The sequence below is a fragment of the Miscanthus floridulus genome, unplaced genomic scaffold (genome assembly GCF_019320115.1).
Source record: "Miscanthus floridulus cultivar M001 unplaced genomic scaffold, ASM1932011v1 os_2477_2_3, whole genome shotgun sequence".
In the NCBI taxonomy this organism is placed as follows: Eukaryota; Viridiplantae; Streptophyta; class Magnoliopsida; order Poales; family Poaceae; genus Miscanthus; species Miscanthus floridulus.
The window spans coordinates 22,455-40,187 of NW_027098321.1; the positions used below are offsets into that span (position 1 = coordinate 22,455).

General features: G+C 43.6%; 1 protein-coding gene and 1 pseudogene across 1 annotated transcript; both read left to right on the forward strand.

Annotated features, from left to right (window-relative positions):
* The first annotated feature begins 6,421 nt into the window (after positions 1 to 6,421).
* LOC136535007 (protein FAR1-RELATED SEQUENCE 5-like) lies at positions 6,422 to 8,810 on the forward strand (annotated as a pseudogene).
* Positions 8,811 to 16,080: 7,270 nt separating this feature from the next.
* Positions 16,081 to 17,331, forward strand: LOC136535010 (ethylene-responsive transcription factor 1-like). The gene is made up of 2 exons (XM_066527355.1): positions 16,081 to 17,004; positions 17,081 to 17,331. The coding sequence occupies exon 1, from the start codon at positions 16,096 to 16,098 to the stop codon at positions 16,957 to 16,959; it is 864 nt and encodes a 287-aa protein (XP_066383452.1). The 5' UTR covers positions 16,081 to 16,095; the 3' UTR covers positions 16,960 to 17,004; positions 17,081 to 17,331.
* Positions 17,332 to 17,733: the final 402 nt, after the last annotated feature.

Below are 17,733 nucleotides of genomic sequence, written 5' to 3' on the forward strand. Positions count from 1 at the left end.
GATAGTATTTTAGTACCAAGTTTGTATTCCATCTCAATAGTTTTTTTTTCCACTTGCAGTCCAAGGTGAGTTTCGGTGTCGTTTTTCCATTCTTCAAGGCTTTTCATCTACATAATTAGGATATAATGAATTAGGCACACAGAGCTTGGGCACATAAGTAGAGGCCATACTTACTTTTTGGTTGCTTAGACCCTCCTCGCGTACTGGTGAATTTATCATGTACCCCTCGTGTGCATATTTTGATTGTCGCGCTTGTGACATTGATTCTTCTGTTGGTTCATTTTTTTGATGGCTGGAGTGACAAACACGGGGCAAAATAAGCTGCAAACAATTAAGAAAGTTAGATTGTACGCATGACAACAGCATCATATTGATGCTATGTTTGGAAACTTACAGTTCCTCCATTTATCCCCTTCTTCATAAAAGCCTTCGTTCGAGCATTAGCATTGGTGTCATTCCACATCACCATCCGTGGTTGGATTGTCTGGTCGTACTTGACCCCGTAAGTGCTGTCCTCAATAATGACACGCTCCCAGTACCAACACTGTGAACAAAATGAAGAAAACACGTAAGATAAAAAATAAACACTGTTTATAGGTGTTGGTTGTACCATATAGAACTCACCTGTAGCAGAGCCAAATTGCCCTTTAGGGTGGCTTCTTTTTGTGTGTTGTAAGTATGGCATGAGTTTAATAAATGGGTCAGAGTGAATTGTCCCCAATTAAATTTCCGAATGAGTGATACATGTTCAACAGCTTGTATATAACTATAACTGACATGGGGCTGTGTATTTGGTGCTAGAATGACACCAATTGTGAACAAGACAAATGCTCTTTTGAAGTCATCATCCGGAGTTTTTGAGTCACGAATCATGCTTTCCAGATTCCTTAACTCGAGCTTGTGGTTTGCATCGGCATACCTCTTAAACAATTCATTTTCCACAGTTTTCTCTTCACTGGTCTTTGTTTGCTCTACATATTCGTCTACATCATGCGCCTTCAATTCCCAGTCCCATTATGTCTCTCACATCCTCTGGATAAATAGTAATATCTTGATCACATATTTTGAAACATTGGTTGTTGACTTGGTATGTTTGTGCAACGTCCTTTATCATTATTTTCCTGATACTCATCTTTGGCATACGAAGCAGCCCCCCAAATCCCATATCCTTAACAGCAGCCTTGTGTTCTTCCGATAAACCACGTACGACTTTTTCAAATCTTGTAGGTGAGTGTGTTAAATGAAAAGACGCAGTCTGCAGCAACCAGTTGCTCTTTGATAAGTTGCTAAAAATGTAGAGGCAACTTACACAAAAACTGGAACTGGATATGGAGATTACCTGATCGTTGTTGTCACCTCGCTCTTTTGTAGTACTACCCGTGGTACCATTGGCATCTGCATCAAATTATGTGAATAAGAAATGTTAAAGTTGGTGAGAGAAGTAGTTTTTACTTTGCTGATTAACAATGAATGCTGCAATTGTAATCTGGTGATAGATTGTCACTGATCCTGTGTTTTTATTTTCAGGGATAGCAGCAATGCAACAGCAGCCGAGCAGTAGCATTAGCAGCCAAGGAACAGCAGCCGAGCAGTAGCAGTTTCACTATTATCAGCAGTTGATTTGGTGGTAATTTACTGTAACAAAGCAATACACACCGTGGTGAGTGTGCCATCTACCTCTTGCAATTTAGTGTCCATGTACTGTGGCTTTGACAAAGATTAGGAGTCTGGTGGTTCATTGTACTGTACAGGATACATTGTTTAATCTGATTACCAAATTTCATTTGAGTTTATAAACTCCAATGACAGATCAATAAAAATAAGTTTCAGTAAGGTGTGCTAGCTTTGTAAATTGGGTAGGATAGCATCAAGTTTTTCTTGCAAGAGTTGTCACCCAATAGAGATCTTATATATTCTTCCTAATAAGCAAACAAAATACCAATAGAGATCGAGATTGCATGTGATTGCATCTTCTGATTTGTAGGACACAAGCGCTTCTGCTGTAAGAGCAAATGCAATTGGTGATTTTAAACTCCAGGGAGATGGTGATGGTCACAACTCAGGGGAAATGGGGGTTTCTGGTCTTGACGAAGAGCCAACTTGACTTGGTTTGGTGTCGAAAGGATCAATCAATGAAGTTAGACGCCTTTCTGATGATGCAATTAAAGAGATGGTAGCATCATCAGGAAAGAAGCATCTATTGCGTACAGAGGTATGTTTTGTGGCTTCTTGAGTTCAAAAGGGAAATGCAAGCTTTGGAAGCAGATCACTAAGCATTTTATTACTCAATTTGTTCAGGTTGAATCTATTCTCAAGGATTAGTGGAAAAATGAAGCTAGGTTATGCATGTTAATTTCTGACTTCCAGAAGAATACGTTAAGTGAACCAGAAAAGAGAAGGGGCTATGAAATGTTTCTGTTGAATAGTCTCCTCGTGGGACCAAATAGATTCCACCCATCACCTAGCTCTAGTCTTGGAGTAAGTATCTCAGTCATCTAGCCGACTGAATTTTGTTCTAGAGTTGACTTAATATTTCGAGTTTGTTGTATATGGTACATGTATGCTGTATCAACAGATAATAAATGTCTATTTACACTGGAATGATTTCATATGTAGCACAATAGTGATTGGTTGGAAAAAAACAGGGCAAACTTACTTGTAATCTTTGCCTCATTTTGAACCCAGTTGGCGATTGCAGTCGGAGTACGAGGCTGTCCTCCATCTGCCGCTGTATCCATAGTGCCAATTCCAGACGATGGATTACTCGGCTGGCCTCTATCTTCTGCCGTACCCATTGCCGGCGAGATGAAACAATAAAAAAGAGATGAGAAAGTAGAGAGAGGATGCGGTTTGTGAAGGATGTTGTAGGGTTGATACGATCAGGAATGAGCAACTGCGAACCTACAGGAAAGAGCAACTGTGATCCTACAATTACGGAGGCCACGTTCTCCAGTGGAGAGTTTCCAAACAAGAGCACCCTACCGCTAAGCCGCGTGGCCCATGTAAGGGGAGTCAGGAGGCCCAAGCCGAGCGGCCCATGGGCAGGCGTGCATGTGGTGGTGGCCGAGCCCGCCGCCGCATGAACGTGGTGCCTGGCGAGTCCTCATCGATCACCGGCATTTCTGAACCGAGCACGCCGCCGCGTCAACGTGTCATTTTTTTTTTCTTTAGCACTAACAAGGAGTAGTAGTTTGTTGCCACCGCTGGTCGTTGTTAGAGCTACATCCCCGATGCTTGGTCTAGAGGACAACGTTTCGCTGCTTCCGTCACCTTTTCATGGGTCTCGAGCATTAGGAACTTGGGTGAAGCGGATCTTGAATGCATCAATGGCAAGGGAGAATAGCTCAATGGCATCGGATGGCTGGTAGACGGCGCGAGCGATTCACAACGATTCTCCGCATTCTGCGTTGCTCGCAGCTTGACATGATATGAAGTGAACCGGTCATTCTCATCTCTTGCCAGAGTGATGAAGCACTAGGCATAACATGATAGGAACTAACTCGCCACTCTCATGTGCCATCCGAGTGGACCAATAGGCTAGCACGATAAGAAAACACAAGCGATCACTCTCATCCTTTGTCTGAGTGGACTCCTAATCTTGCACGATAGCAACTCAACCTACACTCTCCGGGGCTAGTCCGAGTGGACTCATAGGCCCAACCTGAAAGGAAGCGAACCGATCACTCTTACATGTACTCCAAGTGTACTAATAGACCTAACATGATAGGAAGTGAACCGGTCATTCTCATCTCTTGCCAGAGTGATGGAGCACTAGACATAACATGATAGGAACTAACCCGCCACTCTCATGTGCCATCCGAGTGGACCAATAGGCTAGCACGATAAGAAAACACAGGCAATCACTCTCATCCTTTGTTTGAGTGGACTCCTAATCTTACACGATAGCAACTCAACCTACACTCTCCGGGGCTAGTCCGAGTGGACTCATAGACCCAACCTGAAAGGAAGCGAACCGATCACTCTTACATGTACTCCAAGTGTACTAATAGACCTAACATGATAGGAAGTGAACCGATCATTCTCATCTCTTGCTAGAGTGATGAAGCACTAGGCATAACATGATAGGAACTAACCCGCCACTATCATGTGCCATCCGAGTGGACCAATAGGCTAGCACGATAAGAAAACATAGGCGATCACTCTCATCCTTTGTCTGAGTGGACTCCTAATCTTACACGATAGCAACTCAACCTACACTCTCCGGGGCTAGTCCGAGTGGACTCATAGGCCCAACCTGAAAGGAAGCGAACCGATCACTCTTACATGTACTCCAAGTGTACTAATAGACCTAACATGATGGGAAGTGAACCGGTCATTCTCATCTGTTTCCAGAGTGATGAAGCACTATGCATAACATGATAGGAACTAACCCGCCACTGTCATGTGTCGTCCGAGTGGACCAATAGGCCAACATGATAGTAATTTGAACCAATGACTGTAGCCACGTGTTTTTAAAAGTGTGATCGCGAGTTTTTCTTTATTTTAAGTTCTAGCTTTTTACTATCAATTAGTAGTTTAACTCAAAAAATTAGCTACATAAAAATTGGATGTGAATGGTGACAGCCTCCCTAGCGGCAGATATAAAAAATATTAAAATAAATGGTGGCAAAAAAAATTTGTTGCCACAGGCCAGCATCAGCTAGGTAGGGCTCGACCACGGGGGGAGCCCAACCAGGCCGCGGCCAGCCCGTTTCACCCAAATGAGTAGTGAGAGTAGGCATTGTATAGTTTAGGAGTTCGATCCCTGGTTCTTCTCCAGTTCTTTTATGCTGCGCTCTTAGCTGCTCAGCGAGCGAGGTGGGACTAAACCGGTTGCAGATGGCCGACGGCCGTATTCACGTGGCTTAGTTGGGCCACGACCACGTGATGGGCAGGCCCAGCCGCCGCCCGCTCCCCCTCCTTGATTCATCGCGTGCGCGCGCAGGCCGATAGGCCCAGCAACCGCGGCCGGGCGCACGCGTCAGCGACCCGGTCCCTTCCCCACTGCAGCCGCATCGACCGGGAATCCACCGCCGCCCGATTCCCGCGCACGCGCCCCCCAAGGTTCCCCGCTGCTCGTGCATATGAAGATTAGGCCCAGAGCACCGCGCCGCCCCCTTTGAACCCTACAGGAGCCGCCCCGAGCCCTATCCCTAGCCCGCGCACCGCCATAGCCGCCGCCCGGATCTCTACCCGCCGCCGCCGTTGATCTCCACCTTCACCGCGTCACCGGCGTCTAGAAGCCTCAACGACCTTCGCAGCGAGGTGAGCAATCCGTCGGTGCCATTCGTGTCTCTCTTATGTACGAATTGTTGGTTTGGTTGATGGAAATCGACAAGGTTTTCAGTTGCAAATGCATTTGTTCTTAGCCTAGTATGTCTCTAATTTGAAACATGTGAGTTGACATGTTCTTCACTTTTGCTTTCAATTTAAGTATTCAGAATTCCATACACTGCAGAGGCAGGAGCAAACCTAAACTCATTTCAGATAAACACATACCATACTTCAGAGAAAAGAACATTGTATAATAACATCTAAATTTTGTCAAAAAAAAAGTAATAGGCTATGTTGCTGTACCATACAGATAAAGTACCACCCTGCTCTAGCTATGTTGCTTCTTCAGTTCGGCTCCAAAGCAATAATGATGCTATACATATAATACTCATAGATGTATTGATTCTTCAGTTGAGCTGCAACTGCTGGTTGCAACTGTTGGCTACTTGAGGTGTGGGTGCGGACCAATTTTTTATAGCAGCAGCTGCATTAGCAAATACCTACATGTTGAGTGTTACTATGAGATTTCCTTTACCATGAATACTTGTGGTCATATCAAAGGGATTTTTGTTCCCTTTAATTCCAAATTTTATCTTGTATTGGTAGATGGCCACACTTATTGCAACAAAGTCTGATACTCTGGTCCTTGGAGAACGATTAAAAATGTCCGCATATCCTTTACAGCGGCTAAACCCTTTTTTAGCCTAGTGGATAATGTACGAACAGTAGGGCTGTTATTCCGGGTGGTTCCTTGAGCCAGCCCTCAAACCAGCATCCCGGGTTCAATCCCTGGCCTTGGCACTGGAAGGCTCCTCCGTTCGCTTTCATTGTGGAAAAAAAAGATATCTATGAACATGAACGCTGTTGATGCCATAATAATATAGTAATATGTGGGAATGGGAAAGGAAAACAAGTGTTGTCATACTGTAGTCCTGAATATTTGTTGACATTGCCGTACGGATGTTTGCTGCTGCTAGTTATAATTATTTTTCCTGTACTTTGTTTCCTATGTTCAGGCACTTCACCATCAGCGCTACTAGGTAGAGCAACCGAGTGACTTGTATGTGAAAATGTAGCATGAAATCGTGCCTTTACAGAACTATTCCTTCAGACTTTTCTCAAATGTCGCTGATTGATGCAGGAGGAAATGCCGGATCTTGATTCTTTGCTGGAGTACAATGAAATTGTTAGGAAGAAATTTGGTAGTGAAACAGAAGGATATCTGTTTTATAACAAATACGCTAAGGGGAAAGGATTTAGTGTTAGGAAAAGTTATTGTGAGTGGGGCAACGGCCACAATGAGAGGACCCTTCGGAAGTTTGTTTGCAGTTGTGAAGGTTTCCGCGAAGAGAAGGAGCTGAAGAGGGAGATTAAGAAGCGGAAGCCACGGAATATAACTCGTGTTGGTTGCCCGGCTAAATTTGTGATTGCTTGGGATCAGAACACAGGGCTAGTGGTATGTGAAGGATTTCATCTATGAACACAACCATCCAATGGCGGAACGAGACCTTGCTTGTCTTCTGCGTTCACATAGAAGAATCAGTGATGAGCAAAAAGCTGATATTGTGGCGATGCAGATTTCTGGGATCCGCAAACACCAGATAATGGAATATTATGGAAATGCAGTATGGTGGGTATGATAAGGTTGGATTTGCAACAAGGGACTTGTATAATTTCTGTCATCGTAATAAGGTGGAGACAGTTGCTGCTGGTGATGCTCAAACAGTCATCAGTTACCTGACAGAGTGCAGACGTAGGGATCCTGATTTCTTCTTTGACTACAAGACTGATGGGAAAGGGCACCTGAAAGGACTGCTCTGGTGTGATAGTCAATGTCGCCTTGATTATGCAGCATTTGGTGATGTCATCGTATTTGATAGCACGTACAAAACGAATCGGTACAACCTGCCCCTTGTTCCTTTTGTTGGGGTGAATCACCATGGCAGCACTGTTCTTTTTGCATGTGGAATTCTTTCCCAGGAGACAATTGAGTCATATGTGTGGATTCTTAGGACATTCTCTGATGCCATGGTTCAGAAGCATCCTGTTTCCGTGATCACTGATGGAGACCTTGCTATGCAGAGAGCAATCGGGCTGGTGTGGCCGAATTCATCGCATAGGCTATGCATATGGCATATTGAGCAGAACATTGTGCGTAATCTTCACGATGATGGTGTGAAGGATGATTTCAGGTATTTCCTTTATGATTGTTGCTCCATAGAAGAGATTGAGAGGAAATGGCTAGAATTCTTGGATAAGCATAACGTTACAGATAAGGAGTCCTGGCTGTATCAGATGTATGAGAGGAGGAAAATCTGGTGTGCTGCGTACCATGCTGATAAGTGCTATTTAGGACTGAGGAGCAACCAGCGGAGCGAGAGCCTAAACTCTAGGCTTCAGGTAAATCTAGATCGTAAAATGACATTGTTCGAGCTGGTTGAGCACTTTGACCACTGCCTTTCGCGGCTGCGTAGTAATGAAGCGAATCTGGACTTTGAAGCATCGAATTCTTTGCCATGCTTAGAACCAGATGCTTCAATTATTGAGAAAGAGGCTGCGAAATCGTTCACACCAAGAATTTTTGCCAAGGTGCAGTTCAGCATAAAAGCAGCCAAAAAGTGTTTTGCGAGAGAGATTCTAGATGACTATGATGCGATTAAGTATATTGTTGGCAGGGAGGATAAAGGAGACAGAGAATACCATGTGGAATGTGAGATATGTGTTGATGAAGGCAATCTGAAGGGAATTTCTTGTTCTTGTCTTAAGTTGCAGTCCCTTGGAACCCCCTGCTCACACATCTTCTTTGTATTGGGATATCGCAAAGAACGTGAGCTTCCAGGCTGTTGTGTTTGGAAAAGGTGGACAAGGGGGGCCAAGAGTGCATTTCCTCCTATAAGGAAGAGCACCATGTATGACTATTCCGATAGCCTACAGAGATACCATGAGCTACGCAATATCAGTCCACACTGCATCCTTTTTAGCATCTCGTTCACCTGAAGCATATGAGCGGCTGAAACGTGTTCTGCATGAGGAAGCTGCTATGATCCTGCCAAACGGAGGAGAGAACGGAGACAAGAGGTATGCTCCGGTGCTGCCGCAATGCATGGATGTTGATTCTGCAGAGTCCAGAAATGTCTTGGATCCCCTGCATGTTCCTGGCAGAGGGGCCCCGAAGAAAAAGTTGAAGTCAGTTTCAAATAAGAAGAGATCTAAGGTGAAATGTACCCTGTGTAAGGGTGAGGGTCACAATCGGCGAACATGCTCCATGAGAGAAGAGGTAGTTAAGAGTAATGTTCATCAAAGCTAACAACTGCCTGTCTGTGAGGATTGTCTAGTTATGGCTAATGTTACTCTTCATTTGTAGGAAACAAAGCTCCCTGAAGATGTGCTGGATATATGATTTGCCAAGGATCCGCTTGCTGTTGCACAATAGGTACGATTTGTCTATAAATGTATTCGTCAGAAATTGCAAATACATCATGGAATCATGCTGCTTGGTTTGTTCATATCGTCGGCTTTGTGTTCGTGTTGATGTGTTGCTGATCCAGGCCAATCTGACCCTAAAATTATTATCTGTCTAAACTACTTACTGTAATTAGTGCATTATCATTTTGTAGTGTGATTTTGCTTAGTAGGTAAATAAGCAATCTGTACACAATCAGTAGATGTGACCATTCCCTATACTTTGTTTTTCCCAAATGCTAGGAGGCACTGAAGGGCAATCGATTCAGTGAACCAGAAAGGCCAAGCTGAAAAGCGTACAGGGAGGAATCAATGTACTTTTGCAAAATGGATGATAGTCAGTGCAAATGGAAATGGAGTTGATGTGTCAATGCTTGAGATAGCAAATGGAGTTTTCAGGTAATTTTCTTCTCATATCATGTACATATTCTCTATGCAGATTTTGAAATAGGTGATGTAATTCTTAATTTTGACACCTTTTTTAGGTCAAGGCAACCAATGGTGATACTGCCCTGTGTGGTGCAGATTTACATGGTAGCTGAACCAGTGTCTCTCTAACTAGTTCTTCACCTTAATGAAATGGGTCACAGATCAGTAGCTATGAAACAACTGCTACTATGAACAGTTGTGGTTTGCCATGGTGAAAATGAATTGAAATGAAACCCAACCTTACTTGGTTTTGAGACAGAATTGTTGCCAAACCTCTAGCTGTCTACTCTCTGATCCATGGTATCCTCATGTCACATGTTTTTGTTCCATCATTTAGTTTAGTCCATCTTGGCAAATCAAGATAATCAATAGGCAATGTCTTGTTTTGAATGCTAACAATGGACAACTCCCATCTTGGTTCAGCTCTTTGGGGGAATTTCAAATCACCTTTGTAAGCTGATCCGTTCCTCTTTCCATCCATCTTCATGCCTACTTGCTTGCTATAATACCTTTTCTATAAATCATAGTTTCCTTAGATGTCCAGGAGTTGGAACACGTTATGGTATGTAACACTGACATTGAAAAGGAACAAAGATAACTATACACCTTTGGTAAAGTAGATCTGATGGTGTTTTCAATTACACAGACATGCTTACTGAACTTTCAAGAAGGGAGAAAGAAGCCAACATTCAGCCATATCCTGATATCGATGTTTACATGAAGGTATATTTCATTTAATTCAAATCAAACCCTGTATTTACATTGGAAGTAACAAAGGTTACTAAGTTATTGTGTGCTTCTGTGCAAACAGGCTATTTCCGTGGAAGGTCAGGAAAGTGTGGTCACAGATTACATCCTCAAGGTGGGTAAAAATATACTGAACAAAAAGAAATAGGAGAAATGGATATGCCCCCTAACACTACCTGTAATTCTTTTGCATATTCTAGGTCTGGAGGTCTGTGCAGATACAATGGTTGGAGACTCTATGATCAGAGGTATCTCAGGAGGACAAAAGAAGCGTGTCACAACCGGTATGTGCAATCTGCAGTTAAATTAAGATTTGTGCATCAAGCCCTTCGACCCTGATCGAAAAATCTGACTTCATGTCTTGTTGAATTTTCACAGGCGAGATGCTTGTTGGTCCACCTAAGGCGCTATTCATGGATGAAATCTCCACCGGTCTGGACAGCTCCACAACATATCAGATCGTCAACTCTCTAAGGCAGTCGGTCCACATCCTTGGAGGAACTGCACTTATCGCTTTGCTTTAGCCTAGCGCCTGAAACATACGAGCTCTTCGATGACATTGTTCTCCTCTCTGAGGGCCAAATTGTATACCAGGGTCCTCGGGAGAATGTCCTTGAATTCTTTGAGGCCATGGGCTTCAAATGTCCTGAGAGAAAAGGTGTTGCAGACTTCTTGCAAGAAGTGAGTGCTCCTGCAGAATCCTATTTACTGCACGTTCAGACTTGGAACCCAATTTGACATTGCTCTCTGTGATCACAGGTTACATCAAGGAAGGATCAGCACTAGTACTGGTGTAGAAGAGACGAGCCATATAGATACATCTCAGTTAATGACTTTTCAGAGGCGTTCAAAGCATTCCACGTTGGGCGTAAGCTGGGATCAGAGCTCAAGGAGCCCTTCGATCGCACCAGGAACCATCCTGCAGCTCTCACAACGTCAAAGTATGGTATCAGCAAGATGGAGCTTCTAAGAGCATGCTTTTCTAGGGAGTGGCTGCTGATGAAGAGGAATTCATTTGTTTATATCTTCAAAGTAGTCTAGGTATTCATCTTGCTTCCTAAAATCTTCTCAACTTCCAAATTCAGACCCGGCTTAGAATACCCGTGTTTTGGGCATTCCCTGAGCGCGCTGTCTTTATCGACAATGAGGTCCTAGTCTCACTTGACAATGTTGGTATCTGGAATCTGCGTGCCGAAAAGCTAGATAACTGGTACAGAGGGCAGGAGGTCTATGTGAAGGTTGCTGATCCACTGGGCTACAACATCACTGAAATGGTCATCCCGGATAATGCCCTGTACTGTGGTCTACTGAAGGAGAGGCAAACGTATGTCTCAGCTGAATGTCTTTTAACATCTGATGCAATGATACATTTTACTGTTCTTGACATGCAACTCACATTCTGCCCCAAAACCCTGTAGGCCACAGGTTCATGAGTCAAACAGCAAGTCGTCGGCGCAAGGCGATGCTGGATGGAGCAACAAACTACTCACAACCATGATACTGGTCGTCGCAGCTGTGATCTTCAGTTGATTCATTCAAAGTTTTTTGCTAGATTTTTGCCTACAAGAAATAGAACATTAAAACATCTACCTTACAAGTCCAGCATAGGGTAGTTTGTGGAGATAGGATCTGGCGGTGACTCTCAAGCTGGTTCATAGTGTAGGACAACTTGAAATTATGTCTGTGGCAAAGGCAAGATGCTTGATACTGGAGTGAGAACTTAACAAAACCCAGTGCGTGTTGTCATTTGTATCGCTGCAGTTTGTCCTGAGGTTAGCAGTTTCATGACTGCTTAACTGGCAGTTTCACATTATGTGATGAAGGCATAGTCACCTTGCATTATTGCTGGCTCAGAAGATATCTTTGAATCTGAACTTAATTTTGACCTGAACCACTTGCATCCAGGTAAACTCCATCAAACAGATTGCAGCAAACGTACAAAAAGCAAAACAATATCAACAATTTTGTACTGGTGCAGTATTCTTATTGCACGTGAAACATTGTGCCTTCATTAGAATGTTAGTTTACACAAAGGTGGACGTAAATAGGTGAACCCATGCAATTCTAGCTTGCTTGTGATTCAAACACCAGTAACAAAAACAATTAATCTTGCCTGTGGAGAAAAGAGTAAACCACACTAGGTCGATGATTTCGAAGATTTGTTTGAGCAATTGCAACCAGCCATTCAGTTCACAGATTATCAAGAATTTAGCGAGATTTTTCAATCACTAGCCAAAACATGAAAATTCATGTGTCCATTACATTCATGAGCATTTCAAAACAAGCTTAAGAAATACCAACGATCGAAATTCCGTGGATTGGTACACAACACACTTCTACAGTAAAAGTACATGTCATCTGCCTGCAATTCCCAGCATGTGGTTCATTGAGTTGTCCTCCAGAAGATAGGTGCATATCAAAACATAGGTCAATCAACTAGAACACCATAGCAACACGCTGGTTTTGTACTTGAGGAGTTCAGGTTATACTATCTGCAGGACATGCTCACTCAGCGTTCTAAGCAACAAAAAGTCAATGCAGAAAAAATAGACAAGCTGGTGTTACTGTCCAGTCCAGCAATCGACATCTAATGGACATTGCAGCACCTGTTTCTACCATTGTAGTTAGTAGAGCCCAGGCCATCTAATGGGCATTCCCTGAGCGCGCTGCCTTTATCAACATTCTAATTAGAAGTAAAATAGACAAAGGACAAGCCACTGCAATTTAGTTTTCAGAAAAAAATATCAGCTTGCACAATCACAGTAACATGCATTCAGTTTTCAGAAAAGTAGCAGCTTGCAACACTAATAGACCAAGTGTCCAAATAAAAGACCAAGACCAAGTGCATTCAGTTTTCAGAAAAATAAAACAAGTGACCAAGTAAAAGACCAAACTCCAACTATCCAATAGCTAAGAAGCATGTTTGTTCATCGCATGAGACATGTCGTCTTGTTCAGCTTCCTCATCAGCGCGTCGTTTCTTCATCACACGAGACGTGTCGTCTTGTTCAGCTTCCTCATCAGCGCTGCCCGATAGATGGTCCTCCTCATAAGGCTGCCATGGATGGCCTTCGTCATCAGGCTACCATGGACGGCCGTCCTCATCATAAAATCCAACTCCGTTCACTATGTACAGATGGCTTTCTCCTTGACGTAGTTCAGGGCCCACTCTATCGCATCTGTCTCGCCCGCCTCATCTGACTTAACGAATCTGAGATCTGAAAGCGGCTGCCTCAGCCCACTCATGTTCTCCACAACACCTAGGACAGGGACACCAACCTTCTTGCAGAGAGTTGGACTGAGAATGTGCTCTTTCCAACACCTCCCTTTCCAGACAAAACTAATAATTTGTGCTTCACAGTAGCCAACCTCTCAACAATAGCAACCACATCTGCAAAATACAACCAGCCAATAATCAGTTCATTTTCACTTAAATGATATACAAGCAGCAAGTAAATAGTGTCCCTGTATATATAATTCATTCATCCACCTACGGCTAATGGTATAATCACATTGAATTGCATGCAAACAATCCTAGCTCAAGATAAATGGCCACCAGCTACAAAAGTTAAGGCAATCACACATTTAACATGCTGCTTTGCAGTGAAATGTATCAAAAATAAACTACAATGACTAAATCACATTTAGAATTGTTGACGATTGCATTTAGGCAAAGCATTTATTTATAGTGATTGCATTTGGGAAAATCATTTATTTATAGCATTGATGGGTCACACTTGAAAACTTGATGGTGTAGTCTTTAGCATCCACTAAGTACATAATCACATTGAGTTTCCAGCTCAATCTGAAATTCTTCAATCCTCAACATTTACAACAAGCCGATGGATTGTGTACAATGTTCGTAAAGCTTCTCATTACTGAAAATGGAGGTAATCCATTGAAGCAGCTTTAGCAAATAGCTCAACATACTGACACTCAAGTAGCACAAATTGTAAAATATCTCATACTCCATAGAAAACCTCTCAAAGATCATGGAGATCCCAAGGTAGCTAAGAAGTTCATATCAGAAGTAACAGAAAATGACTGATGATATTTTTTCAAAGAATATTCTTTTTCCTGTGGTCTGATCTGCCATTCCTTGCAAGGTAAGGAAAAGGCAGGTTTGAAACAACAGAGCTTACAACCTAGCATAAAAAACCCCCACTTGGAACAAGATCCAAATAAGAAAACCATGCACAATTTTAATCTCACCAAATTCAAGATTCAAAGTTAGAACCTTCAATAACATTAGCTGTAGTGGCCTCTTTATATCCTTTTGGATTAAATGGATGTGGCATCTGGACATCACAACAGATCATAAATGAATTCTTTTACAGGAATGAACAGGCCATAATGAATTGTTTGTAAGGAATTGAACACATAGGTGAATTGTTTTACAGGAATTGCATTTCCCTAAGTCTCCACCACTTTCCTCACTGTGTTTTTATGCTAGCAAACAAAACTTTGAAGAAGTCACAAATTTAATTGCTTCAAGATTTAATTAATCAATTGGATTCGATTGGACGCTGGATGGGCACTTGTCCGGTGAAAATCTTTTATTAGGCAGCTGAAAACGATGGGAGTTGATTCTGAAGTTGTAGATCATTTTGGAATTTTGGAACATAGAGCTAGATAACAGTGAGTTGTAGATCATTTCGTTGTGGTATTCTACCACAAGATACAATTGTGTAAACAAGATTCTGGTAGTTTCTACCCACTCTGGCCACGTTTGGAATACATGAATTTCTTGTCAATTTCTTTGTTGGCATCTAGATAGAGAAAAAGGCAACATGTTCTCATGTATATGCATGCTTCTGATCTACAAAATTTGCAAATGATGGACACCAGCTTTCAGTTAATCTCATACAGATACAGAAGAACAGCTAGTTCGACCAACACAGTCTCAGCAACCCAGGTGCCACGTAAAGGAACATCCAATGCTACAATGCTACAAAAATGCAACGAAACAGAATAGCAGAGCAGCGCAGACCTTGAATGGGAGAAGCGATGCCTCCTGCTGCAAGATCTGGGCGACGTGGGCGCCGACAGCGCCTGCAGCAACGGCAGACGGTGGTGCTTCCTGCTAAGGGGCGTCGGCACGGAGGGCAGCGTCACAGGGGCAGGGCGTCGGCGTCTGGCAGCGGGGCCGAGGGCACAACGGCCAGCGAGTGAGAGGGCAGGGCCGCCGGCACGACGCAGTGCGAGGGCAGCGGCGGCGGCTACAGCGAGGGAGAGAGCAGGGCGGCGGCTAGGGCGAGCACGCGAGCGAGGTGCGTGCGATTGGGGGAGACCGGCGAGTTCGGCGTGTGGTCTTGGGGGCGAGGGCGGGGGCGGGGGCGGGGATGGGCGCCGGTGCTATGGGGAGGCGGATGTCGGGCAGGCCGACGACGTTTCCCTTCGCGTTGGTGCGTGGGCGGGCTGGGAGGTGGGCCGGCGGGGGCGGTGAGTTGTCTTTGCGAAATGACCATAATGCCCTTGAACGAATAAAAACAATAAAAATAGCTATTTTTGTTAGGCATCAGAAAGCGTCAACAAGCGTTAGGAAGCATTTTCAACCATCGTAAAAGGGCTCCAAGGCGGCTTATTTTCTATGCTTGTATATGTATTTTTGCGTTTGATTGATGTAGACTATTAGAATCTAAGGGTTGGTTGGGGAATTTTGGGGGGGTTAGGTAGTAGGTGGGTGTTTGAGGTGCGACTGGGTGGTTGGATTGGGGAAGAAGAAAGAAAAAGCTAGGGGATTGGTGTTTACTGTTTAGATATTAGATTTTGGCTTGTTAGGGGATTCTCCAACTTATTGAATGATTTTATGGTCTCCGATTGGGGATGAAGTCTGTGGCTTTCGTTTTCATTCGTGTTACAATTCTGAAATGTTGGGCAGCATAGTCTGTTGCTCTGTTTTGGTTCCCCAACCTCGGAGTCGAGGGAAGACAACTCGGTTCTTCGAGTGTTGGATCTGGGGAGTTCCACCGTTTGTGCACTTGGGGAGTTCCACCGTTTGTGCACTTGGAAGACAAACAGGCCCTTGATGGCACCAGGGTTGTAAAGAATCTCTGGCTTTGATATTTATTGTGTTTTGAACTGTGCTTTCTTCAAATACGAAGGAGATGCACATGGAGAATGCTAATTTTGGTTGTGATGTTGTTTCATAACTCAATATGCATATATATGATTGACAGAGGCAATGTTACTAAGGTTTGCTGCATTCCTGTTTGCAGATGGCTTAAGCACCATGACTACTGCTGCCCCTGTAGCAAGGTCAGCCAAAAGGAAGAGAAAGAATCAATACAGGGGTATCCGCCAGCGCCCTTGGGGCAAGTGGGCTGCTGAGATCAGAGATCCTCAGAAAGGTGTTCGTGTTTGGCTTGGTACTTTCAATAGTCCTGAGGAAGCTGCAAGAGCTTATGATGCTGAAGCACGCAGGATTCGTGGCAAGAAGGCCAAGGTTAACTTTCCTGATGCACCAGCAGTTGGTCAGAAGCGCCGTTCTGGCTCAGCTTCTGCTAAAGCACCCAAGTCAAGTGTTGAACAGAAGCCTGTCGTCAAAGCAGCTATGACCAACCTTGCCAACACAAATGCATCCTTCTACCAATCTGTTAACTACCCCTCCAACAATCCATTTGAGCATGCCAATATGCCATTCGTTCCAGCAATGAACTTTACTTCTTCTGTTGAGGATCCCATCATGAATCTGCACTCTGACCAGGGAAGTAACTCCTTTGGCTGCTCAGACTTGGCCTGGGAGAATGATACCAAGACACCAGACATCACATCCATCGCTCCCATTTCCACTATTGCTGAAGGTGATGAGTCTGCATTTGTCAACAGCAATTCAAACAGCTCAATGTTGCCTCCTGTCCTGGAGAACAATGCTGTTGATTTCACTGATGGGCTGACAGATTTAGAATCCTATATGAGGTTTCTTCTGGATGGTGGTGCAAGTGATTCAGTTGATAGCCTTCTGAACCTTGATGGATCACAGGATGTTATTAGCAACATGGACCTCTGGAGCTTCGATGACATGCCCATTGCCGGCGATTTCTTCTGAGGAATTTGAAGCTTGGCCATAGGAGTATGTACATAGGGACTAGGGGTAAGCATCGCGTTTGCAAATTTCTCTGAAGTTACATGGCATTTTCACTGGGCTAATTTTTTGTTCCATGTTTCAGGAATAAAGACTGGGGGAGATTGGGAAGCACCTGCTTGGCACCTTGGGGTAGCATATGCTCGTGTCTAGCTCAGATGCATAAGTTGCATTCTGAAACTCTTTGGTTATCGACCTGTTCCCTATTTTTTAACTATCTCTGTATGAGAGCCATTTATGAGACTGAACCATTTTGTTTTCCTTTCTTTCGTTGTTACAATATATGGTTTAACATTATGATTTATGAATATGTGGAGAAACATGCCTTTATATGCACTTGTTCGGGTGTTCCTCCTGTGATCATATTAATGTGTGTTGATCGATCTACCTTATGATATTTCATTTGTTGAAATTGAGTTTAACTAGTTATCTGCTGAAACTTTTATTGTACAAGCAAAAGTATTCAAGATTTCATCTTGGCATTTGGCAAGATACCAGATTTTTGGTGCCTGCATACTTGTAAATGCTGATTTTAAGATAAGGCTGTGTGAACATACATGAGGCAGGATCTCTGTCCTAGTCCTTTCCTGTTGTGTTTCTCATGGCGTGAGAAGAGGATGGTGAATCGATTCGTTGTGTGTTTCCAACCGTTTTCAACAAACGCAAGATTCTTTGGTTCTTTAGATATTTTGGGGGGGAAAACAGGCGGGGTGTGAAAATACCTCCCATTCTGTTGAG

Excerpts from the sequence above, each read along its gene's own strand:
- LOC136535010 (XM_066527355.1), top strand. The coding sequence starts at position 16,096 with ATGTTACTAAGGTTTGCTGCATTCCTGTTTGCAGATGGCTTAAGCACC.